The sequence below is a fragment of the Mugil cephalus genome, chromosome 8 (assembly GCF_022458985.1).
Source record: "Mugil cephalus isolate CIBA_MC_2020 chromosome 8, CIBA_Mcephalus_1.1, whole genome shotgun sequence".
In the NCBI taxonomy this organism is placed as follows: Eukaryota; Metazoa; Chordata; class Actinopteri; order Mugiliformes; family Mugilidae; genus Mugil; species Mugil cephalus.
Genome location: NC_061777.1, coordinates 14,329,115 through 14,355,223, shown reverse-complemented (window position 1 = coordinate 14,355,223; position 26,109 = coordinate 14,329,115). Strand labels below are relative to the sequence as shown.

At 42.5% G+C, this 26,109-nt stretch overlaps 2 protein-coding genes across 5 annotated transcripts; both read left to right on the top strand.

Moving 5' to 3' along the window:
* Positions 1–80: 80 nt before the first annotated feature.
* On the top strand, positions 81–21,483 carry LOC125012223 (transforming acidic coiled-coil-containing protein 1-like). 3 transcript variants are annotated; one of them, XM_047592056.1, is made up of 13 exons: positions 81–105; positions 10,781–10,872; positions 13,849–14,188; positions 15,941–15,995; positions 16,085–16,169; positions 17,276–17,328; positions 18,174–18,308; positions 18,392–18,468; positions 18,594–18,637; positions 18,786–18,946; positions 19,384–19,490; positions 19,573–19,693; positions 19,776–21,483. In XM_047592056.1, exons 1-13 carry the CDS (start codon positions 101–103, stop codon positions 19,842–19,844), a joined length of 1,344 nt encoding a protein of 447 aa, XP_047448012.1. In that variant the 5' UTR covers positions 81–100; the 3' UTR covers positions 19,845–21,483. The 3 variants fall into 3 exon arrangements, with proteins under 3 accessions (XP_047448012.1, XP_047448011.1, XP_047448010.1); XM_047592055.1 differs by lacking the exon at positions 81–105 and adding an exon at positions 1,192–1,463; XM_047592054.1 differs by lacking the exon at positions 81–105 and adding an exon at positions 7,270–7,833.
* Positions 21,484–21,843: 360 nt separating this feature from the next.
* On the top strand, positions 21,844–23,828 carry si:ch211-113d22.2. 2 transcript variants are annotated; one of them, XM_047592324.1, is made up of 3 exons: positions 21,844–22,013; positions 22,335–22,475; positions 23,089–23,828. In XM_047592324.1, the coding sequence occupies exons 1-3, from the start codon at positions 21,965–21,967 to the stop codon at positions 23,298–23,300; spliced, it is 402 nt and encodes a 133-aa protein (XP_047448280.1). In that variant the 5' UTR covers positions 21,844–21,964; the 3' UTR covers positions 23,301–23,828. The 2 variants fall into 2 exon arrangements, with proteins under 2 accessions (XP_047448280.1, XP_047448281.1); XM_047592325.1 differs by having other exon boundaries at positions 21,852–22,013; positions 22,362–22,475.
* The last annotated feature ends 2,281 nt before the right edge of the window (positions 23,829–26,109 follow it).

Sequence of the window (26,109 nt, the reverse complement as noted above, 5' to 3'; positions counted from 1 at the left end):
TTAACCTCGTTACTATGGCAAGTCACTGGCGCATGCGCAGTCCTGCCGCAGACAAAGCATCCCTTCAAGTGGTTGAACTGCACTTCTTTGGACAACAAGCATGAGGCAAGTTAAAGTCTTAAACTTGGTTTCAGCGTTTGTTTTTAACGCTTTCCTCAGAGTTTTACTTTCTTAATTGTAGTTTCGCTCATTTCTTTATTGGTAATTTCCGGTGCTAACAGGTAACAGCTATCAAACGCCCAAACTGACGGTAAAATGGGCGGTTATTTACCATAAAAATGTATATTTTTGAGAGTAAATTATTTAATTGACACTGTGGTGTTGTTGTGTGAAGTTTTGCCCACGGAGTAGAAAAAAATGCGGTCATTCAGAAGCCTCATGTGATTTCATTTCGGTGGGAGGAAGTTATGCAGCAAAGCTTCTCAGTAGTTCTCAAAGACGGGTCTGTCCTGGGCCCTCCAATACTCTGAGGTTTATTACCAACTCTCCATTCAACCAAAACAGACCAAGAAGAAGGGCCATACTCGAATCAGGTGATATGAATTATTTATTCAATCATTAAGAGGCTCAGTGCACCCAATGGGAAGGATTGGGCCAATGACATTACACCGGATTAAGATTAACTGCTCCTTGTAAAGATTTTGTAATTGCATCCAGGGTTTTTTGTTTTTGTTTTCAGGATAAAGGGTCAAAATCAGCTGAACAGTGACTGAGAGTCTTTACAGTGAAGTGCATGTGTGCCGTCATGCTTGAACTCTGGGGGTGCAGCACAGCAGGTAGTGAGAATGTGGCACAACAAGTGGAGCTGTGTGTTTTGTGTTTTTTGCCGCCAACCCTCCCTCCATCTCTCCCACCCCCTGCAACTCAGATATTCAGCTGACTAACAATAGAAGAGACTCTTTCTCTCTTGAACAATGCCACCAAGCCAACCACATCATGTAGCCCCCATGACACACTGACACGCACGCATCAGTTACCCCCATTCAAAGTTCTTGAATATAAAGGTTTTTTACCTACCCCCATCATCCACAGGCTTTGAACTGTCTAACAAGAGAATGAGATCTGCCTCTGGTGTGTGCGTTTGAATGAGAGAGAGAGAGAGAGTTGAAGGAGGTAGGGAGGTAGAGGGAGGAGGCGGGACTGTCATCGGAGCTGTTCGTGTGTAGCTCGGCTGACTGTACTGTAGAGCATCAACAGAGATAGTGAGGAGGAAGCGGCGACGGGAGGGGGAGGCTGGTTGGTTAAATAATAACTAGTCAGTCATGAGAAGCGGTGCGTCGCGGGGCTCTGACGCTGAGCCAGGCTGTCCCGAGGAGAAGCAGAGTTGAAGCCTTGAAGGTGGAAAAAAGGACGTACATCTGGGATCAACCTGAAAGGAACACAGGCTCCGCTGTTGCCATGGGGGGCTCCCTGAGCCAGCACAGGAAGGGATCAGTCAGTTCTCCTCGGAAGAAGAGCAGCATGTAAGGCTGGATGCTTCATTGTTCATGTGTTTGCGTAAGATCGTGAGGAGGAGGAGGCGCGCGTCGCTGATCAATAACAGCAGATCAATTTCACCCTTTTGTACTTGAGACTGTGTTATTGTGTTATTTTTGTGTGGACGAACTCAGTGCCTCTGCTTAGAAGAGGGGGTGAAAAGGAGCATGGGGACAATGAGGTGAAGGTTAGTGGTGGTGTGCTGATGCTTTCTTTAAAGACTTTTCCTGCTAGGCTGAAAGGAAGTCAGCCCCATCAGTCAGCGCTGCACATAGCCTCTGGTGCTGCATTTGTTTGAATACTATTTAACTATTCAAATCCAAGGAGGGGCATAGATCAAGATGGGGGCAGCTGATCGGATATAATGAACGTGAGCGGATCAGGTCCTGCTCCTGAAATTAAACTGGTGCCCAAGCTCTCTTCATTTCGGACAACTTTTGTAGTCGCTGCTTTTGAAAGTAGAAAAGACAATGCTGCCGGATTTTAATTATGCAGCTGTGACCCTGATTCTTAAGTGGCTTATTAATCACACAAGCTGCACAGTTTATTTCTGCCTGCCGCAGACTCATGTTTCGTTCCTGCTGTGTGTTTGACATCCTTAAAGTATTTCGTGATGATCTGCAGCTGTGTGGAACCCTCTTCTTGCCCAAATGTAAGGAGAGCGAATGAAGATGTCGTAGCCGCGGCATTTCCGGGGTTAAAAGCACTTAACCGCCACTCTCCCTCTTCGCTCTAATCCTTTGTATCTGAGAGCGAGTCCTTTCACTTTGTCCTTCCAATGATGCTTTTATCTGCGTTTCTAAAAGCTTCTGTAAGCCCCGCGTAGAAGATCACTTTCACCCGATACACATTAACGCACACAATACTATACTGTATATGCAGCCGCTCGTCTCTTAAATATGAGAAGCTGTGCCGCCATGTTTTGAAGCAGATATTGTTTTGTTGACAAAAAATCTTCCCCACCACACAAGCCTACTGTAGTTTTCTCCATCCATCTGTGTTTATGCGAGGGCAGGTGGGGGTTGGGGTCCTCCCTGTGGGAAAACTGAGAAACTAATCCCTGCTGTGGGACTGAGGCTTTTAGCTTTTGCTCTAATTTTAGTTGGCTTAATCATCCGTTTTATGTCTTAACTGGAGCAGTCTTGGGCGTGCAGTGGACTTCCTGTTCTCCAGTACCCCAGAACATCCAGACAGTCTCTCAGCTGGGAGGAGGCTGACCTGCATTTGGAGCTCATTTCTTCCTGCAGTGGAAGAGATTCAGGCCAGTGAAGGCTGGGAAACTTTTTTTTTTTTATCTTTATATGAATACACAACGACATACAGACGCACATCTAAGGAGGAACATTTTAATTATGCATCAGTTTGCCAGAATACAAGAGAAACTCTGCTGAATAGCTGAGCAGTAAAGGGCTGAAAATTTCAACTTCTGCATTTACTTCTGCACTGAAATGTAAAAAAAGTTAACAGATTTGTTTCATTTTGAGTGGAAATTTAGTTGAACTGGACATGAAAGAATGAATGGAAACAGAAACAGTGGAACAGTAGGGGGTGTGACATCTCTGTGCATGCATGTGTATACAATGTGCATTCACCGTTGTCTGGGAATTGTGCTCTCTTGCGTCCCCATCGTAGTTACGAACAATAGCTCGGCTGGCGTCTGAACATGACTCCTCAGAAAAAGCCTCCCCTCTTCCCGTCACGTGTTCTCTCTTTTTATCTCTTTATTTTATCGTGCCACTGCTAATTAATTTATGCTCGTGCAAATCTAACTCTGCTCACTCCCTGCGAGCTTTCTGCTCTGATTGCAGATAATTGGGGTTTATCCGTAAAAGATACAGAGACATCAGGAGTCTGGAGAGTCAGTGTCTCTGTATATTTGATCTCTGTAAGCTGTGATAATGCTGACCTCCATTAAAGTATTATGTATCATCGTAATATCATCTTCTTTTCAACATACATAGATCAGCCTTAGATTATGACCGCCTGCCTTCTGTTTTAAACAGTAGGTTTCCCTTTTGCCTCCAAAATGGTCCTTACTGGTTGACACACTAGACCTCTGAAGGTGTGCTGTGGTATCTGGTACCGAGGCGTTAGCAGGAGATCCTTTAAGTCCTGCAAGTTGCAGACTTTGTTTGTCCAGAACCTTTCACGGATGCTTGATTGGATTACGATTTGGAGAACTAGGAGGTCAATTCAGCACACTGAAGTTCTTGTTGCTCTGTTCTTCAAAACATTGCCGAATCCTCCTTTGCTTTGTGTCGAGGTTCATTATCTTGCTGAAAGAGGCCCCTGCCCTCAGGTATTATTATCATTTCCATAGAAGGGTGTGCCTGGTCTGCGCGGTGCTTAGGGAGGTGGCACGTGTCAAAGTAACATCCACATGAATGGATAGCCAGACCCAAGGTTTCCTAACGACATGTTGATTCATTAGACCAGGCTACCTTCTTCTTTTCATACACGGTCCAGTTCTGATGCTGACTTGTCCTGGTGGGCCTTTTTGACAGTGGTCAGGGTTACAAAACAAACTGCAAAACCTTTTTCAGAGCCACCATTAACTTCTTGTAACAACAACTTCGAGAACAAAATGTTCTCTTGCTACCTAATATATACCAACCATTGACATGTGCCACGGTAATGAGATAATCAATGTTATTGATTGACACTGTTATGGCTGATTGGTGAATCTCAATGTGGAGTGCCTTTAAGGATGTTTTCTTTGTGACTCCTTCCCAAGTGGTTGCCATGGTTAAACCAGAAATCCTGCCAACTTTGTTTAAGCTCTAAAGGGTGATATCTTATATATCTTATATCCCTGGCTTTCTCCCACATCGTTCCTTTTCCCTGTGCCTCTGTTTTCTTCTTTGCCTTTTCTTGCTGGTTTTGTGTAATGAAGAGGCTGAATTCTGTTTGTGTTTTGAATCATTTTACTGATGTGAGGGGTGTGGGTTCAATAAGAGCCACTAGATGGAGCCAAATCCACAACCTATGACAACCCATAGCCATATTATTCAGTTTGGATTAGTTGTTGTTACATACAAACACAGACAGCATGCTAGCTGCCCGTGACATGGGACGTGGTCATGTGTAAAAGCGTTGGTGTACAATACTTAAAGTCAGTTCAGTTCAAAGGTTTTTACAGTTCTCTGGTTTTTGTGGTATTCACTTTGGGAAATGTTTTGGGTTTGTAATTGGGCACATGAATGAGAACACTAACACTGTAATAGCTGACATGATTATGGCATTGCATCTGTTTGACACCTGTGCTGTGTAAACGTTGATCAAACAAGAACCCTTTCTCGACAGCGTTTCGTACAGTCAATCGAATGTAACCTCTTATTCAGACGGGACTGGCTCTAAGTCTAAAATTAAAAGGACGAAAGCTGCAATTACACTCCGCAACATGAAAACGTCGGACAGAACGCATGCTGACATGTTGTTATTCTCTGTTGTGGGGATAAAAATGTTAAGTTTGTCTTGACGACGGCGCAGGAGGATAAAAGGTTGTTATGACGTTGAGACTTGAACGTCCTTAACTAATTTAATGGAGTTGAAACATAACTTCATTTTCTCCTACAGTCAGGTGGGAATCAGAACACATGTAAAAACATATACATAGACAAAGCAATACTCCGTATGGCTTCTCATGTAGACATCATTGGCCATTGTCCCCACAGATTTGTCGTTGCAATCCGCTCAGTAGTGAAAGCAGCATTTCCAAATAACTTGAGAAATGTTAATCCCTAAATAATACTGACGATATAATTCACTGACTAAATGTCACACGCATCCACCTATTATGATTTCTTTCCCTGTAATCGAGATTAACAGATTAGCAGCCATGAATATTCAAAGCAAATGTGAAGTAAATGTAATTAATTAATTTTTAATTAAGGTGCCTTATAATGAACCCAACCCAAGAGTTGGTAGTGAGGAAATGTTGAAGTTCAGACTAGCAAACCTTTTATTATCCTGCGGCAGATTGAGATAAACAGTCTGTGATAGTTGAGATGCCTCTCTAATGCCCTTGCACTATGCACACACACACACACACACGGTTATCTCATCCAGTACCACATCAGCGCTGTTGTGACTTGCAGACATGTCCATCATGGTCGATTTATTCTTAGCTCGCACCCACATATGCTGCTATCAGTCAAAAACTAATTGATGATTAAAGATGCGCGTTCCTGCTGGATTACTTGTCGGCACGTAATAATAACAGAAGCCAAGTGTGTTTGATGTAACGCGTCTGTTTAATCTGCCATACTGTGTGTGCTAGATCATGCATGTCCGTATGTATGTGGGGGTTTAACCACTTTAACTGCGTGTGCTATTTGTGGTTTCAAGGTATTACATAAGAGTTGATTCTCTTCCCTGTGTTTTCTTCCTCCTCTCTATCTCACGAGAGTCAGTTTCATTCCCTTTCCATCCGTGCTGTTTTTTTTTTTTTTTCTCGTCCTCAGTCAAGTTTTACAGCTTGAGGGTGTAGCAGGGTACATAGTTTGAGCAATACAGGATGTCCTTTTATGTTTGAGTGTGCTGCTTGAGGGGGTTTCTTATTAGCTTTGAGCAGATCTTCCTCAGTCAGACAGACAGGTTTGTCCTCTCGGCTGTTCTGACTGACAGATACAAAAACAAAGGAGGGAAAGGAGACCGTCTTAGGAATGCTAAAGAAACATAAACACATGTTTGACATTGTAGTCCTGCCCAAAACTCACTTTCTTTCCCTTTCATATTCAAAACATTCTCATCCCATTGTCTCCCTCCCGCATTTTAATAAATGCTGCTTTTTTTTTTCTGCCATGCTCCTAATTTGTGCTTGAGTGTTTCTGTCTGCCTGTAATAGACTGAACAGCGCCTCTTTTTCTGTGCTCACTAGCGTGTAAGATTATGTTTGTGCTGGTGCATGCTTTCTATTCTCTCTCTGTGTGTCTGCGGACCAGCTGATGAAAGAGTGTCTGTCGTTCTTCCACGTGTTTCATGTGTGAGCAGTAAACAGCAGGGAGGCTTCCTCAAAGTGCAAATAAAAACCAGAGCGTCTTAACTCCTTGTTTTGCCACCACCGTTGAAGCGTTTTCACAGTAACTGAACTGTCTTCTTGTTATTAGATTAGTTATGGTCCATGTTTTTTTTTCACAGAACATGTCTCATCTGGCCTAGATACCCTGTGGTGGAGAGGGATGTATAAATGTGAAAGCCTGGACTTAGAGTTATATAAGCCACGACCCACCTCATGTGTGAGCAGCAGTGATGAGAGCTTTCATCTAAATGACTTTCCTGCCTGTTTGATGGGTAGCTGCATCGTTACTGTTGAATCTAGGTTTGCTGTATTGATCCGTTTGCTGTCTGGCCTAAATATTTTCAAGGATCAATAGATCCTCTGTAGGTTTGGTGATACACCAAGGCATTAATGGCAGTTTAAATGTGTGTCTGTTATACATATAAATACAGGATTTTTTGTCAGCGACTGCTCGGTCACTCACCGGATCCAGGATTATAACCACAGAAACAAGGAGAAATTGTTGTTGCTTAAAAGCAAAGGACAGAGGGACTGAAAATGGAGACAATAATAGTGTTATAATGTATATTTCATATTTCTCTACACCTTATCCATTCTTCACTTGTGGAGACGCAAACATCTGGTAATCTGTCCCAGTGAAAACAGAGTCTTCTGGCTTCTTCAAACAGGAAGCTTTGCCTCTCCTCGCCTCTCCTCCCTCACAATTGTCAACCCGTGAAAGAACCGGGGAGGGGAGAGGCAAACTCCAGAGAGCCAGCAGGCGAGTTCACGAGCACGTGGGAGCGGGGCAAAGCTGATGTCTGTTAACCAGCTGATCGTCCTCCCAGACAGAAAGGGAGAAGGAGGGGAGCCGAGAGGGGGAGTGACTACTGATGCTCTGGTAAATCTGCACCACAGTGTGAGTCAGTGCTGTAGAGAGCAAAGCGGCGGCAGAGGCAGCTGCAGCACCGTGAGATACGTTTCTCTTTCTCTCTCTCTCTCGCACGAGCGTCAACAACAGCAGACGAGCAGGATGGGAAGGCTGAGCCGCTGAGCAAGAGGAGGAAGTGAGACAGCCACATAGAAAGCAACGAGGGAGAACGTCAAAAAGACAAATCGACATCTTATTTTTTTTGAAACTGAGGTGCGGAGGAAGATCGCCAGATTTCCAGTTAGTTTGACGGCGAACGACAGCGCAAACTGATCCAGACAAAGCGGAAGTTCACCTTTTAAATCGGACGTGTTGCAGGGATGTCCTGGTTGTCTCCTGTCCAGTGGGCCAAATGGACGTGGTCAGCAGTGACTGGAGGCTCAGGAGACGATGGGCAGCCCAGAGCAGAGGATGAGAAAGAGGACAAGTAAGAAGGCTTGGTACAAATGTCACTGTGTGCGTGTGAAAGTGAGGGGGACACACACACATAGCTAGTTGTGTCTGAGAAATAAAATCTGAGAGGCTGTGTATCACCGCTCCTGAAGATGGATTACGGGTGTGTCTGTTTGTGGGATGGAGGCAGATTCCCCTGAGTCATAGTGACAGGTGGTGGATATATACACGCTTTCAGATAAACGGAGTGATGCTGTGGCATAATCTCACACTCTTTCCTGAGCTGTGGCTCATGTTGTCACTGTCTAAAAACAGATCCTCAGTCAAAATACTGCCTCTCGAAGTGCTGTTTTATTGTTTTTGTTCCCCATCCGGTTTCCTTGCCGAGGATATGACTGTGTAATTAAGTAGGCCTGTTTTTATTTGTGTTTGCGTGAGTGGGCGCTCTTTGGCAGATCAGGAGCAGTTTCTGAAAGGCAGGGGAGGAGGGGGGGAAAAAAAAGACACAGTTTCCAAAGCTTTCATTTTTTTTTTTTTTTTTTATCTGTTCACTTCTAGTTTCTAAGTAACCACACAAGATTGCAGCCGTTGGGGCCATCACTGGGATGTGATTCACACTGCGTGTGTTGGCACAGGGTGGGGGGTGGGTATGTATATTAGGATTAGCTCTGGATGGTCGTGTTGTGTGGAGCCCCAGAGTGTTTGAATGTGTTTGTGTGAGCTTGTTATCAGAGATGGAGTGTGGTTGTGTGTTGGCGCTGTGAGCCGTGTTCCTCCTTGTGCTGGTTTTCATTAGAGCGCGGACGTTTTGATGTGCGTTCAAGTGGCTGGGAATGGGCACAAAAACTCTCACTGTGGATGTGTGCCCCCCCACCCCCCCCGGCCCCCCTCTCCGTCCTTTTTGTCTCTCCACAGTTTGGAAATAAATTTGGGCTGGGTGTCCAGGCAGCTGACAGAGCACACCGAAAGACTGTGTGTGTGTTTATGCGTGTGAGTTACTGTTGTGGGAGGCAGTGTGTCCTTATTCAGGAGCAAAGGATGCAGGTGGCCTTCTAGGGCTCCACTTCCTCTCCTCTCCCTTCCTCTCACTTCCTTTGAAATAAGAGCAGCTTGTTTATTCTGAGCTTATTTTAATTTTAAAATCTATTGTTTTCATGTCACTTCGGGAAAACAATATTGGAAAGCGGTTTGTTATTTGTGAGAGTGATTTGACACTGTGACACACGAGCAGGACCTTCTTAGCTTTATGTAGATCATTTGTTAGCTCTGTGTAGCATACTCACTGTACATGTTGTTATTTAGACTGGACGGCATTGTGAATGTCTCTTTGTTATTAAAGACAGTGCACTGTTGTTTGAAACTCTTTTTATAGCTCTTAACAAGGCAATGTGATTTGTTTTGCATCACGTGTTCCACAAATCCCATTGTGAGTTTAGGGTTGCAGTTTTTTTGGAAGTAATTTCGCTCGGTTTCAGCACATTTTCAAACCCCAGAGTCCATCATTAGTTCCAGATAATATCTCTAAGGGTTGTGACAGACCAAACGGATGTTTGTGGCCTTAGTTTTTCCGTTGCGTACCGCAACGTTGGCACTAGTCAGACCCCCGTCGCCATCTTTTCAGCCAGTTCAGCATCTTGAATCCGGTGGCGGAACAAGTTGCTGAGAAAGATCAGTCTGATTGACTGATGATCTTAGAGAACCATGTGATGATGGTGCCTTTCTTCACTTAGACTGATAGAATATGCAAAATGTCACATGGACAGTGAGTTTCAGCAATTCAAGCACATAAGATGGAATAAATAACTCACAGATGCTTAAAGATTGAATGTATTTTGTTGTGTTTTGGGTGTGTTTATCTTTCTTCTCAGCCTCTACTGATTAGCGCCTGTCCAGAGAAAAGAGACACATCGATTGAAAAGTTTGTGGAACGTTTTAGAGGTGCAATCTGTTTGAAATCTGGTGTTGAATAAGGTTTCTTACCTTTGCTGTCTCCTCAGGTGTTCAGCCTTAAATAGTTCACAGAGGCCTGAACACCTTTTTACAGGTCCTGGGAGAGACCACCAAAATAACTGGAGTGGGGGGTAGCAAATGTTTGTAGACTGTAAATAATTGTTATGAGTGACTGGTGGGTATATAAAGCTTTTAATGGAGGTTGATAATAAACAAATTTGTTTCCTTGTGTGACTTGTGTGACCAGGATATTGTATGGTGGATCTGGGGAGGGAACTCACCTGTGCAGTGGTAGAGCTTAAGCTGTAATTAGTAGCAGCCTATAAAAGTGAGCCTGTGCACACAGACAAAGGGAGTGATTGTTTGACTCTTACCTCAGGACACCAAAGTCTAGTACTTATGTTTTTTTCCCTTTTGTTATCTCTTTTTTTTTTTTTTGTTATGAATTATACTGGTGAAATAAACACTTGGTTGGTCTGCACCTCATCCGAGTCTCCGGGTTCCTATTTCAGTCCAACCGCTCCCAGGCCAGTCTAACAAACCAGCTCACAAGAAGAATAATGGAAGCGACAATATTAAGCAATAAAACAAGTCCAAAGGGCACAAAGAAGTTTTACATGTCCTTAAACATTCATATCTGTACGTCAACAGATCAACATGATTCAGGAGAGATCTGCTCTGTCCAACACTGTAGCTCTTCCTAATGTCCTAGCTTCACAGCTAATGTTGCTCCTCTGATTGTCAGTTATTTCCTTACATTCAGGCACAGAACACATGTACCAGCTGGCCGTTAGTTGCAGTCTTTTCATTGCATTCAAGCATAACTTTTTAATCCCGACACAGGCGATGTCTTTGTCACTGGTTGTTCCTTGATTGATGTGTCCATTTCGTTGTGGCTCTGATCCCTTTCCTTCTTTCTCGTCATCAGCTTCTATGTCCATCACCATTGCTACCTTTTTTCGTCTTTTAAATTAGATATTCATTTGATCACGGACATAAAATAATAATTTGTTCATTCCTGTCTTCCACAGTTCGGACTCTGAGGGAACCTTCGGGACTCCAGAGTCCGGGTCTCCCGGTGTTGTGAAGCTGCTGGGCCAGCTGGACAACGCCAACCACACAGGTGAGACAGATGTTTAGGTTCCTCAGTGCTCTCACTGTGTAATATGTCATATATGAACGCTGACAGTAGATAATCTGATGAAATGTGTGTGTCATTGGACTACTAAAAGCAGATGTCTAATGTCCTGTCAGACTGATAATCTTACTTTCTTGTTCTTGATCAGATATTTCTTATGTAATTCAATAATCCTACCAAAATTACACTGTATGCATATTAGGGGTAAGTATGTGTCATCTTGGGTTTAGAAATGATAGAGTATTAAGTATCATTATAATGTGGATCCACTCAAGAGGCAGCTTTCACCCAACTCCTGGGGGAAAGCCAGTTTCCTCATAAAGCTGAGGTTGCGAGGACGGTTGACTGATTCAGGTTGAGCCAGACAGAAAAGTAGGTTTAACGCACGATGACGTCAGTCTGAGTGGGATATGACTTAACACAATGAATGGGAAGCAGGGTCACTGTTGCCAGTGATTGGGTGTGGTTGAAAGTGTGCCTTGTTGCACCTGTTTATCGCTACAGTGAATGTGATTTCTGCGACAACACGTACGTTATTTGCATAAAACTCGTATCAACGTATCAGCCTTTGACCTGACAACGTTCTCACAATAAACCTGATGCTGTAGTGGAGCTGGTGCTAAAATATTCAGCCTGAAAAGTTTTCCAGGCAAAAAGGTCAGATCTAGATCTGGACTGAGGGAGGTTACACGGTTCACATACGGAAAAAAAAAATGCTTTTCTCACTAAAGTTAAATCATGGATGTCATGTTTTTACTAAAACACCTCACTTTCCTCCAGTTTGTCTTCTGTAGTTTGGGTGAACTGACACTGTTATTGCAGCAGCAACAGTAACAAATGCCTTTAAACTAAATCTAAATTAAATTTGGACTGTTATTTTTTTTCATAACTCAATACTGGGAACATAGGTTTGGATTGGCATGCTACCCCGAGTATGAATATTCAAGTTAATTAGAAATCTAAATTAAATATCTTTGGTTAGGCTTCCAAATAAAATATGTGGTAGTTGAATTCACTACAACAGACACACACACTCCTTCAGCTGTCCTGCTTTCACCCACACAGACACAAGAATTATACATTATAATCTAAAGTACATTTTGTTTGCAAACATAAAATAGTTTCTCAGCAGCATTTATTAGAAGTAATTAATTTAACAAGCTGCTTACTGCTCCAGTGCTGGGATACGGTTGGTCTGTGTTTGGTTTGCATGTCTCTGCCATTTGTAATTTCACTTGTTTTGACCACAGTGTTTGAGACGCTGTGCCAGATCACAGAGAGATTAATGTGTTTATTATTGATTCCACTTCACAGACGTTGACTGTCTCCTTTTTATGCTAAGTCAGTCACATGCTACGAAACGGTGCAAAATCTGGGTTAGTTTCATAAATAAAAGATGACTGTGTGCAAACACTCGTACTCGGGTTCCCTGTAACTACAAAACTGAAAATGCAACCACAATCTAAGTATATGTACCTTTGAACAAATATGCAGATGCATCCTTACAAAACAATGTGTGTACCTGTGTTTACTTCTCTGCACACTCCGTCTTGCTTCCCCGTCGCTCATTTTCCTGTTTTTTTTTTTTTTGTTAAGCAGTGAAGCTGTAAAAAAGCCTGATGTTATTTTTGTTGCTAGGCCACGTGGTAGTGTGTACTCTCTATGACCGGGTGTGGTTCCTCTACATCTGTTCCTTGTCTGTAAAAAGGGCGTGTGTCTAAAAGTACCCAGATTTCATGCAGAAGCTTAGCTAAACTACCATTAACTGACTGTGTGATGTAATAACTCACACATCAGCGTTCGTTGATGACAAACGATGTGAGAAAGTATTACCCACCGGAGGTGAAACCACAGCGACTGCATTAATGTAGCGTGCTTAGTCAAAGAAATACAGGAGAGATTATTTTCGGGAGGAGGTGTGTTTGTGTGTGTGTGTGTGTGTGTGTGGGGGGGGGGGGGTACAGTGATAGAGATGTCTGTGTTTCAGCAGCGATGTGACTCAACGGAGGCCAGCCGACTGCTTTGGTCGTTAGCTTGCTGTGAATGGGATGTATGAGGACACAGGAAGTGAAGTGTTCTGCGAGGAAGCCAGCAGCCATTTTAAGTGCTCTAACACTGGAAGAAGAATGAGGCCTGTGTACCTATGGTTTATGAACAAAAAAGGGCGGCTTTATTACCTTTCTGACATTCAGCATATGTCCTTGTCTGAAACTCTGCTTTGTGGTGTATCACAAGGATCTGCACAGGGTCCTCTTCTCTTTTCCTGGTATACACCGATCAGGCATAACATTATGACCTAATATTGTGTAGGTCTCCCTTGTGCCTCCATTTCTGACTCATCAGAGAAGTTCAATACCTTGTGCTGTTTTTCATAGTTGTGTTTTTGTGTGTGTCTGTGTCAGACTGCGTCCTGGTAGTGTCATTATTACTATTGGTCTCATTGTTTTGTACTCAGCTAGCAGCTAAAAGTTAGCTTATGAACTTATCAGTGCATTTTGCATTTTACCTCCCCTGTTATTCTAGGATTAGGTCTGAAAAATGTCTATTGGTTTCACAGCAGTGACATACATAAATAAAAATATTCATCAAGTTCCTCTTTTCACCACAGAGAACCCTGTCCTTAACTTACTTCTCTTTCCTGTTCCATTCAAAACCTATGTATCACTAAATACGCAACACTACAAATAAATATTTGGTCAGAGTGTACAGTACTTGCCTGTATAAAAACAGTTTTAAGGCAGTACAATATTGACCAAAGTTTAAGAAGCACTGCTCTAAATCCTCTAATGTGACACATATCTTTTCATTATACATCTCTTTCGGGGTCAGTCATTATGATCAGGTCTGGTGGTCATAGAAGATCAACTTGTTTACACTAGAGCTTTTTAACGTCCGTGTTATTTGATGTTGCCTTATTTTTTACTGGCGTGTTATAATTCTACTTCATTTTCTTTTTTACAGCTCAATCTCAAGAGGTCGATTCCCTGAACAACCTTACAGACTCCGTACCTAATAAGAACAGCTTCAATTTGGATCAGAACCTCAATCTGACCCTGAGCACCAGGCCTGTTCCCGGAGAGACCCCCTCCCCACCGAGCCCTGTGTCCCAGCCTCTCCGGCCCCCGACACTGCCTGTCCCCTCCTCGCTGAACAAGCCCGATCCCTCAGAGGTGGATGACGAGGCCCCGGTGACGTCTGACTCCAGCCCGGACTCAAACCTGAGCCTAAATCATGACATGGACCCCGATTTGCTCAATGGCAACACAAAACTGATCTGTGACACCAACAACGCAATAGTCTCGTGAGTAGAGCACACACAAAGGCTCAGTCCTCCCCAGTCATCAATCACAATCGCCCTCGTTCCAGTCTGCAGCCACAGCTACACACAGGCTGAAGCTGAAGCTAAAATGACTCACAGATTTTGAATCTGAACAAGCGCTTCTCTTTTTGTGGCCGCTGGGAACACTAGTAGTGAATGCTGCTATTGTGCACAGTGAATCTAAAGTGATCAAAGTGTTCCCGTTTCAACAATCAGCAGTGGCCTGTTGTGTATCTTGAAAAGGTCTGTCAGCTGTTGTTTCTACCCTGAACATCCATTCATCCTTCCACACCTGTCTTATTATAGTTTTCATTATAGTTGTTTTTTTAGAGTAAGTACTATATCAGCTTGGGTTTTAGGCATTAATAAGATTTTCAGACAATGCTTATAATGTGAGTCCACTCAACAGACAGCTTTCACTCAACTCTTGGTCATTTACAGCCAAGTTTGCACCTACATTGTATCTGTATAGATGTTGATTTAGATCAGGCTGGATATTTTAGGCTAGTGTTTCCAGTCTCTATGATAAAGTATTGAGTGTTTGCAGGCAGAATGTTTTAAGTGGTGAGGAGTTAAAACGTCAAACAGCTCCCTCTTGTGGTTTGTTTTCTAACTCACGTCTCTATTGTAAAAAATTACATGCATGCTTACTCTTTTTAATCTCATTTTAACACCTAGCCTTTCATGAAATATAAACTAAACAAATCTGATTTACGTCTATAGCTAGACTAACAGGCCAAAACATTAGGTACACTAGTAAACTGCCCTACATTAAACCCCCTTTGTGAGTTGCAAAAGATCAGGAAAGGTGGTTATTCAACTGAATGGTAATTTTGGATGATGTAGTTTGTGATGCAAGTTATATGTTCTTATATTAGAGCACCGACATTGTCATTTTTTATTGTTTTTATTATTTTTTGGATGGACCCTCTCATGACCTTTGCAACATCGAAAGAAAACAGGATCCAGTACATTGCTTTAGTCGACAGATTTAAATGTCTCAGGTTTCAGTTAAACCCAGTTTTATTCCATGGTCTCTGTGGTCTAGTTTTAAGACTTTTTATTTAATTTCTTTTTGGTTTACTAAACTATAATAAACCCCTGCACTCACCTTGTGTTCAACCTAACCCCCTGTCCCATCCTCTCCCGTGTCTTTCCTTCCTTTTCCTCCCAAAACCTGTCATTATGTTTCCCTTCTCTCTGTGTGGCATCAGGACTGCTGAGCAAGTCCATTTCCTCTGTGTTCTGTTGTAAGTACTGCATAGCTGTGTGTGCAGAAATGTGCGAGTGTGTGTGTTTTACATCTGCACTTATTTCTATTCTAAATAAATGCAACCAACATAAAAAAAAGAAATAAAAATTATATTAAATACACCCTCAAACACCAAGTGAGGGCGGTAGAAAGCGCGAGGAGCATAATTACAAAGTAGAGGAGAGTATGCTTTAGAGGAAACCCATAATTCCCATTAATGCTCTGTGCAAATGTTCTTTCTCTTATTTCAGTTTGGCAAACACCTTCATTAATCTGCTTTATATTCTGCGCGATTCAGCACTTTTAGCAGTGCATGCAAGCTCAGCGCACACAAAGCAGAGCTATGTGTTCCTGTTGTAAGGCTTTCCATGTTTCCTCCTTTCTCTTTCCATCGTTACACCTGTCCACACATACTCACTTAGAGCCTACATGATCTGGCCTGTGTTAACACTGATGATGTTGTTATTGACCTTCACCCTCAGGAACTCATGTAAAGTAAAGCAGAACCAGCCGACGCAGAAAGATGTAGGCGGACAGGTAAGCTATGAAAACTATTCTACTCTGTTCTAGATAGCATTACCACTTACAGTTGGATGTGTGGATGATTAACCTTTTTGTTCCTGCAGAAGGATGACCATCATGGAGGCCACGCCACGGACGAGGAGAAGTTGGCGAGCAGTGTTGGGGTCAAACCGGAAAAAGACCAAAACGGTGAGTAGAATTATCTGTTAAAGATTAATTTAACTGATACTTATATGGTTAGTCATCTTGAATGCACACAGTTACAACAGTGAACAATTCATCTGTTATTTATTTATATAGTGAAGGTCTCTACTGTACCCAGATCAGATAAAGTTATGCCCTGACTTTTCTGTGGGCAAACAGTCAGCCGCAGTCAGTCGATACTGGACAGTAACAAGGTCGCACAGACACACACGTTAATCATTGACTTTATATGCTGTTTTGTGCTGCATTGTGAGTCACAGGCAAAGAGAAACTCTAGTTGTTTAGAGGAGTAGCTGTTTGCTTTGCTGTGTTTGTTTGAGCAGAGATGTGTTGTAAAAAGTGTAAAGACGGTACAGTCTTAAAGTCCCCCTCCACTCTTAAATATGTGATAATGTTCTGACTGTGTCTGGAACCACATTGTTTTCAAAGTGAATTGTAAACTATAAATTTAAGGTGTGGACGTCCGAGCAAGGACTAATTTAAAGATCCGTCCTGGTCCAACATACAACTTACATGAGCCTACATTGCACAGACCTATTCAAATATGTTTACATCGGCGTATTTGGGTTATATTAGTATAACTTTTAGAACATCCCTAGCTTTGGAATAAAATGTAGGTGTTACTGTCCCAAATATGTGTTGAGATTTCTGAATTAATGGGAAGACAGATATTTACTGACCTGATGAGTGTGTGAGTTTAAAGCATGAACACACTCACAGAATAATACATTGATGAAATATTCTGAAACAGAAGCTCCTAACATAAAATTAACAGCCGGGATCATTTCACAAGTAAATGTTGAAGATTCAGTCTTAACGACAAAACATTCTTTATTTGAGGCTTTTTATGTGAAGAGCTGAAATACAGCTCACATGCATAATAGCAGGGTATGCTACATACAATAAATCAGGTTAGTTAAAACAAGATCATTAAAATAAGTGATTCTCCAGTGGCAACAGTGGTAAAAAAAATAAATAAATAAAAAAAAGTTCTAGTGAGATATTTTAATGTTTTCCTTTCATGCAGCTGCTTTTCATATTCATGGACTATATTAAATTCTTCTTAACATGACTTCATTGTTTTCTTACAGCCCAAGACTGCCTGGTGACTTCCAAAACTGAGGACTCAGACTGCTGCTCCGTGGTGAGTTATTATCACGTTTGACCACATAATTTATTTTCCTTGCATCTATTGTATCCACCAAGGCGAGATACAGTGATTACTTTGTCAAGTTTACTCAGAAAGATGTTTTTTTTTTCTATAAATGCACTTACACCAGTGACCACTAGATGGGGCTGAAACACTCTTTTCAAAACTGTCACCAGATGAAAGCAGCTTCAACAAGTCTGAGCTTGTTCCAGCATAACACATCAGTGTCATGTAACATGGCACTTTCACCTCCATTTGTTTCATCACATGCACATGAGTGCCTTCAAATGAAAAACTATAGTATGTTGTTGTGACTTTAGGTATAATTGATTGCTCAGTTTTGGGTTTAGAGCCATCTGCAGTGTGATCAGCTGTCTGAGGGTGATGACCGTAGGGCAGCAGGTGCCACCATGTTCATCTGCTCAGGTGACAGATGGATTTAGATTATGATTCAGGAGATTAGAATATGACGGCCATAATCCCGGGAAGGGCAAAATGAGAGAGGGGGAGAGAAACAAGGAGGAGCAGAAGGAGGATGACATATGTAAGAACATTAATCGAAAGGCATGGCGGGTATGAAGTGAAAGATGAGGACAGAGAGGGACTTTTCAGAATGAACAGGAAATTATGCAAAAATATATGAAAATATGACAAAACATCAAAACCAAAACCATTAGGGGACATTAAACTACAAACCAATGAGGAGGAAAAAAAACAAATAAGGACAAATCAAGACTGTTTTTGTCATAAATACCTTGGCGGGTTAAAGCCCCTATTTTTAAATAGAGTAGATTAAAAAAAAAACAAGTAGGACGTGACTGATTTCCTTCTGCTCTCAGGCGTACGAAGACACGTGCAAACTGAAGAACAAACCAGAGGGAAGTGAAATGCAGAAAACGGGAAGTCAGGTCCTGGATTCCATCTGCATCAGTGAGGCAGAAAAACAGGCAGTCCTGACCCTCATCAGGGAGGAGGTACACACTTATATGTGACACACATCAAACATGTAAAATGTCGTCAGTAGATTGTGTAGTGAACTAACAAGGGCTTCTTTCAGATCATCACTAAAGAGGCTGAGGCCAGCGAGTGGAAGAAAAAGTACGAGAGCTGCAGACAGCAAGTCGAGGAGATGAGGTTAGAGAACATGATGAGCTCACTCAGGTCTCACGGAGAGCGGATGATCGTCATGAGGTGGTATCATGACGTTTTAGAAATGATTATGTAATAATAAAAATGTAATTTGTTGTGTTTTATTACAGGAAGGTTGTTGCAGAATATGAAAAGACGATTGCTCAGATGATTGGTGAGTAAGACAGAAGACTTCTCTTTTCCATGTAATCATATATTTCACGGGTTGCTTAATCTTGAATATTCCCTGCTCTATTTTTCCCGACTAAATCAAAGAGATAAAATATTTAATGGCACATAATAATGTCTTCTTCTTCTATCAGAGGACGAGCAGCGCAACACGATGAGCTCCCAGAAGGCTTTGCATGCAGTGACGATGGAGAAGGAAGCCGCCTTGGCAGACCTGAACTCAGTGGAGCGCTCACTTTCTGACGTCTTTCGACGTTATGAAAACATGAAGAGCACCCTTGAGGGATTTAAGAAAGTAAGCAGTGCTGGGACAGGTTCATGTCTAGATCCGACAGGAGCACAAATTGAAGTGTTTATAAAGATTAAAGTCAGAATAAGGTTGGAACAAGGTGATTGAGGACAGTGGTCGTGAGAAGAGTAGCGGGGGTTTAGATGGAATACCATTCAGTGAACCTGGTCCTCAAACATTCTTCACTCCCTTGACAAATACCACACAAAAGCCCATTGATTAAAGCAGTTCATGCCCAAATCTGGACCCTGAGCTGCTTCAGAGCAGCTGTTTGTGTAGAGAGAGACAGCTGTGGTGCCACGAGGCACCACTGGTAAATGTGGGCAGTCAGAAACGTTACAAGGAGAAGGGGTTACAATTACCAGTGAGAATTACCACAGAATAACATACGGGTGCAAATGAAGGTGTAAACAATGTCGTGTTTGATTTGTTTCCTCATACAGAATGAAGAGGTGCTGAAGAAATGTGCTCAGGAGTATCTGGCCAGAGTCAAGCAGGAGGAGCAGAGATACCAGACACTAAAACTCCACGCGGAAGAGAAACTAGACAGGTACGAGGAGATTAAAACCAAAAAAGTGTTTTAAAGATGACCTGTTGTATTAAATGTCTGTTAATTTCTATAAATCTCTCAGGGCGAATGAGGAGATCGCTCAGGTGCGTTCTAAGGCAGGCTCAGAGAACATGGCGCTGACAGCCAGCCTGAGGAAGGAGCAGATGAAGAACGAGTCTCTGGAACAAGCCCTGCAGCAGAAGGTAAAACTCCTCCCGGTCATGCTGCCGTACAAGCAGTGCAATGTAACACAATACATATTTAATGTACCTCTTCTTTTAACAGAATCAGGAGATCGAAGAACTCACAAAGATCTGTGACGAGCTCATTGCCAAAATGGGAAAAATAGACTGAGGGTTATTTAATGGGAACAAGACACTACCGTCCCTCCGGCCCTGCCTACCGCCTGCAGAGATGCCCTGTGCATGCCCCCAGCCAAGACGCAACTCTCGTACCCTGTTCCCATCATGCATCTCAGAGCCGGCTTGTGTACAGAAGTAACTTCCTGTATTCTAGTTGCACTACTTGTGACCGGAGCTTTCTGTACTTGTTAATCATATGTCATCACTCCTTTTGCATCTCGTGCCCATTGTGAGGCCGTCTGGAGCCCTTGTGCTTTTGTCCATCACACCAGTGGAGAAACGACCTGCTCGTTGCTCCACTTAAATTCCCATGAGCTTAACAGATAACTCCTCCTGCAGTATGACATCAGACTGACTCGCAGGTTTGTTTTGAAGTTTGGACTTGCACACTGATGGACTCTCGACAAGGATTATTTTATATTAAAGCAACAATCCATTAGATGTATTTTTCTACAAAGTAAACAGATTTTATTCTGAAAGAGCAGAGCTCAGGGGTATTGTTTAGGGCAGAATGAGGTCGTTGTTAAAGTCAAACTGCACAAGTACTGGAGCACAGGATGTAGGATTTTTAGGGGAAGGAGCATAGACCTCAGAGGCCTTGGTTTGTTCAGGAGTGACACTGAAATTGAGCTGCAAGTGAGTTTCTTTATCTGGTTCCTAGTCTGACACATTTGGGATTATTGACAATTCAAATAGCTGCAGATTGTTTATCAGTCACAGAGACGTGTAACAACCTGACAATCATTGACTTTTTCCTGTGGGCACCGTTTTGTCCGATCCATTAAATCACCGTGGAGTCACTGTTATGTTGTACAAAAAGGACCACCACTGTATGTTAACTATAGTGCATTAACAGCTGTGAACAACTGAACATATTTAATATTATTATTTGCTGAGTGTCCACTAATCACATTTACCTCGTACCATGAGGCAACAGGATTTGAAGAGGTTCTGTGTGAACACGGTGTGATCCCTCATGCCTGTAATCTACCGCAGTGCACTAGTTACTGAACAAATAAATCTGTTTATTTGCATGTTTATTGTCACCGCTTTGAATTTTTCATAATACAAATAAGTTCCTGAGCACACCAATATACTCTAGTTGTGTTTAGCCGTGGACTGTTATTAATGGGTGTCAGTGAGGAATCAGAGCTGTTACCAGTATGATAATTGAGTGTCTGATCTGATTGCAATACTGTCTTTTTCTATAACTGAAATAAAATGTTCTTCCCATTGGACGCCACATGTTTGTGAAAAATATTCTTGCGAAAGAAACTAAACATTAACAATTATGGGATTTAAATGAAGAAACATTAGGTAAAAAAATAATAATATAATAAAAAGTCAGTTTTCAATATTCTGTGCAGTGTTTATCACAGTTATTAAAGTTATACGGTGTGATGATCTTTTTAAATCCACTTGTGAAACAAATCTACTCGTGTGCCGTCACTTTATATGTTGGTTCCACTCTGACGTCACGTTACCTCTTGTAACTCAGCTGTTTGTTTTGTTTTATAATTATCTGCTCTTCTTTTGACAGTTTGTACCTGGTACAAGAAATTGTGATCTCACACTTGTTGAAGCAGCGTAAATGTCTGAACATTTGCCTAAATAAAAGTTATTTGCTCTAATAAATTGACTTTGTTTTTTATCCCTTGTTGAGGTTTTTCATAGTTGTCACAGGTGTTACAGGAAGTGTCCTGCATGAGTTCTCAGTGTGTTGTTTGTGCATGGGGGCTTGTCGACGTGCCTCAGTGCTTAAACCTTACATGTTACAGTCACAAGAACACAGTCAGAAACAGTAGCTGTAGAGTCTAATCTATCAAATGACCTCAAATTTCTGTTGTTGACGGGACTGGGCTGTAACTCCGTCTCCCTGTTAAAGCTTGACTGGTTAAGTCTCATTACCACAGGGTGCTGGCTGTGCAGCATACACACAGATTACGGTGATAAGACCTTAATGCCCTCAGACACCTTCCCATGGCTAAACCACCTCCTGCTCCACCTCAGCCACCCACCCCACCTCCATGTCCCCTCCGTCGGAGTCTCACCTCAGCTCATCCACTCTCTCACTGGACTCTTGGAGACACACTGACCCATTATTCAGCTGCCATGAAGACTGCTCTAGTCCTGCTGCTGCTCATCTCTCTGGCCGCTCACAGTAAGTTTCTATCATGCAAGACTAAATTTTTTATCAGTTTGCTTGTGATGAATCGACTGCTGGCGATACAATGACAAAGATATCCAGATATTTAACCTCAAAACAGACCCTAGAAACATTTAAGGTTGTTAGTTTCCTCTGTAGCACATTTCTCTTTATTAAACTGAGATGATTTTACAGCTTTTATTGTGCGCAAATGTGTCCGCAGCAGACATCTGCTCAATGTATCCTGTCTAAATGGGCGGAGGGGGGTAACCTTATGATCATGTGTCTGCATGCGCATACCCTCCATGTGAATATACATGCTTAGTCTCAAGTCAGGCGCTCTCTCTTGCTCTGTGTGCGAAGGCCACGCTCTCAGGTGTCACACATGCGTCGCGTCCAATGATGAGGACTGTAACCGTCAGGGCTCCACCTCCTGTCCTCAGTACGCCGACGCCTGCTCCACCATCACAGGACCCAGTGAGTAAACACACGCGCGCACACACACACACACACACACATTCGGTTGGATGCACAAGTGTCTCACTAGAGGTCAGCACAGCAATGACAACCGAGCGCTTGTGTGGCGTCACAGTTTAAGGAAGTCAGTAGAGCCTAAAATAGCATTTGTTTCCATAGGCAAAGGGAGGTTTTAAAGTCATAACAATAAAAGCAACTCCTATTTGACACATGTTGTAGAATGTCTACGTTGCTTTTCTTTATTCAGGAACTTGTTGTGTGCTCATCTATGCAGCCATTTGTTACCTTGTTGCTAAAGATATTATTTTTTTGCAGAATAAATTTGAGCTCAAACTCCTCTGGTGATATTCTACACACCAAGAGTCAAACCAAAACTTTTGCATATTAGCGTGTGTGTGAGTGGGATCACAAAGTAAGCCTCTCTGAGTTTGCTGGATCTTATCCCAGTTTCTGATAACCACTGCCTCCGCGCGCTTGTCTGTGTATGTCTGTTTGCGTGTGTGAAGAGAGGAGGAGTGGGATTGTGGAAATGAGTTCATCTGGTTCACAGAGTCATACCAAGTGAACGCAGTCACTTGGAAGCACTTTAACCGTATGCCTCGCTCTCTTTAAGACACTGTGATGAAATCGTGCACGTACAAGGCTTTCTGCGAAAAGGCTAATGGCGGAAACTCCGGAGCCAAGATGGAGTGTTGCTTTGGAGACGACTGCAACGGGCCCCACAAGAGCCATCACCACCACAACAGCGCAGGGGCTGTGGCCTCTAGCCCAGTCCTGCTGAGCGCAGCGCTGCTGCTGCTGCGTATGGCCTTTAGTCAGCTATAAGCTCCCCTCTGCCCCCTCTTTTCCACCCACAAGTCATCAACTCCTCTTTATCTTTTTTTTATTTGTAATATTATACATCCAAATTCAAAAAGGAATTCGAGTTTCAGAGAGTTTCATGTGGTTTGCAACTGTTGTGTGGGCGGAGAGCATAAAGTGTGTTACAATGACTGGTTGAATGTGTGCACTTTAGCAATTTTGAAGTCATCGCCATGTTCAGTTGCAGATGATATATAAAGCTGTGGAGCAACTGACGAACGCGACAATATGCGTGGTGAAGGAACGTGTGCAAAGTGAAGAACTGACAGCTCTGGGGGGGATCCGGGTGTGGTTTTCTTCCCGTAGGTGCAGGGTAGCGCGCTGCTCTCTTCACACCATACAACCACACTATTTATCTGTGTCATTGCCATTGTCATTGTCAATCTCCAAAACTTAACATACAAAACTGCCTGTAACAATGTGTTTAGTGCTTCATTTCTTTTATTTCTGTGCATTCAAGCTTGTCCGAATAAAGATACAATCACACCCTTATTTTTGCATGAAGAAGTTCATCACTGTTGTGCAAAATTTGACACCTTGCCCTTTAGAACCAGTTTCTGTGTCAATGTTCCGATGTAGAAGCATGAAGCGCACACCAAAGAAAACTTTCTGACGGCCTGTGATTTTCAGTAGAAATGCAGGGTTTGTGGAAACTTCAAGACTTCCTCCTGCAAGTAACTTCAAGTCTGCAGTCGCCACAGGATATGAAATCGGTAAGGTAGGTCTCCGTCCTCAGGCAGGTCATATGACGTGCAACCACTTCCTCTTAAAACCGGAGAACAAATTTTACCAAAAGAAAGAAAGCAGAACGCGCAGCAGCTCCTGTAAATGTGGAGACCTGTTATTTCAAAAGTTAGCACCACGTGTGAAAGCTTTACGCCCAGAATCTTGACATGACATTAGAGAGAAGTGTCGTAACCAGGAGGTCAGTTCAATTCTTTCCTCAACCATCTCTTTTGAGAGTCTCTCTGGACTTTTGTCAGAGGACTCAAAGTGTGGTCCCCTTCCTGTAAAGGTGAAGCAATATATTCAAGCAGCATGCAGTCTGAGTTGCTTTATATCATTTTTGCAAGGAAATATTTTCGCACGGAACTCCTCTAGCACTGAAGTTGCTGCAACAGAGTTTGAAATCTACTCAAAAATAACACATCACTGAAGTTTTAAGTATGTGGTAGTCAAGCCGAGTGCCATCATGGATCACCATTACTATGAAAACACTCTGGATAGCTTTAAACACATCAAGCAGATGTTTGTTTTTGAGGTTTATTCTTCAATACTGAATGGGAAATGTAAACAGTGCTTTGTTCAGAGGCATTGCTTCACGCTATCTATCACCGAGGTCATCTGTTAAACATCTGGTAAAACTGAACCCAAAGCTCATTTACACAGATCATAATGCTCCTCGGCCTAAAAGACATTCAAATCTAAATGCTAACCCTAAACGAGTTGCAGTTAGATCGACAAATAAATGTGAGCTTTGCAGTTTTCGCCGCAAAGCTTATTTATGGATGTGTTTTCCATAAGCACATTTGCATGAAACGTTTCTTATTTGCACAAAGACAGGACCAGCAGTGGCAACTGGGGAACAAAATGTACAAAAAACAACCTTCCTGTATCCCTGTACTCATCACAATAAGTGGCAGTTTCTCTTTATTTACATTACTTTAGTGAATGAGGGATGTTTAGCTACTATTGAGGACATGGGATTTTCTTCTACTTGGCCTTGCACAAGATTAAACAACATTTAAAAGGGCCACTGTACAAAACATATAACTATAACTTCAGTGAATGTGAAAGTATTTGGATTCTTCTTTCCATTCAAGAGACATTAGCAGATTATTATTATTATTATATTTGGCACCAGCTACTTTTGGCACGTCAACTTGCACCTGCCGCGCACTCAACTCCCATGACAGATGCAGGAATGACACTGGCTTCACTACTTACCCCGGTTTACAGTGCCTCCCTTCCTCTACAGCTCTTTGTATGAATCAGCTGAGCGCATCTGTGCGTTTGACCTCAAACTGCCACCTGATCAAAGAGATAAAGCGCAGCCTGCAGTTGCAGAGAGGAATGATACTACACACTTTAAGGTTTTGAATCCATAATAGGGTCAAAGTTCATCAAGAAAAAGTAGCATCAAAATAGCTGCTACGGTTACAATGCAGAGGTCAAAAAGGGTAGTGAGGTCTGTTGAACTCAGCTTGTGGTTTGTCCTGTGTGAGTGGAGCAGCAGCAGCAACAGAGCAGCGAGGGAGGAGGTGGAGGAGGAGGGCCTGGCCAGGTGCTGTGTCAAAATCTGTTTCCTTGTTGTGATATGTTCCCTACTGGCCCGCCCCCTCAACAGTGCAGAAAGTCTGCTTTCTAAATTGTATCCCAGTCTTCTTATCCTTTTACTTCTTTACCCTTGTGAATGGCTGTGTCTACATTTTATCAGCACATTCCAGTTTTGGCATTTGCGAATTTCCCCTACACTTCACACCATTGTCAAACAATATAGATGAACCATTAAGTTCCTTTGTGGGAAATCAGATGCACTTGATGTCCTTGGGTAAGGGCACACCTGCCTATACTCTTTATATGATGTCAACAACAATAAATTGAGAAAAGAGAACTTGCATTTATTGTTTAATTGCAACGAAGGTGCTTCTTCTTTCACAGGCAATATACGGTAAAAGGCCCTTAACATTAGACACCTAACAAGTCACAGCAGTTACACAATAAAGTCACACATTTAAGACACCCAGTAACTCATCCTGCTCACTGAACTCAT

Coding starts and splice junctions, on each gene's coding strand:
- LOC125012223 (XM_047592054.1), top strand. CDS start 7,727: ATGTCCTGGTTGTCTCCTGTCCAGTGGGCCAAATGGACGTGGTCAGCA. Junction 10,873..13,848: donor GGACAACGCCAACCACACAG/GTGAGACAGATG, acceptor TCTTTTTTACAG/CTCAATCTCAAGAGGTCGAT. Junction 16,170..17,275: donor ACCGGAAAAAGACCAAAACG/GTGAGTAGAATT, acceptor GTTTTCTTACAG/CCCAAGACTGCCTGGTGACT.
- si:ch211-113d22.2 (XM_047592324.1), top strand. CDS start 21,965: ATGAAGACTGCTCTAGTCCTGCTGCTGCTCATCTCTCTGGCCGCTCAC. Junction 22,014..22,334: donor CATCTCTCTGGCCGCTCACA/GTAAGTTTCTAT, acceptor GTCTCAAGTCAG/GCGCTCTCTCTTGCTCTGTG. Junction 22,476..23,088: donor CTCCACCATCACAGGACCCA/GTGAGTAAACAC, acceptor GCTCTCTTTAAG/ACACTGTGATGAAATCGTGC.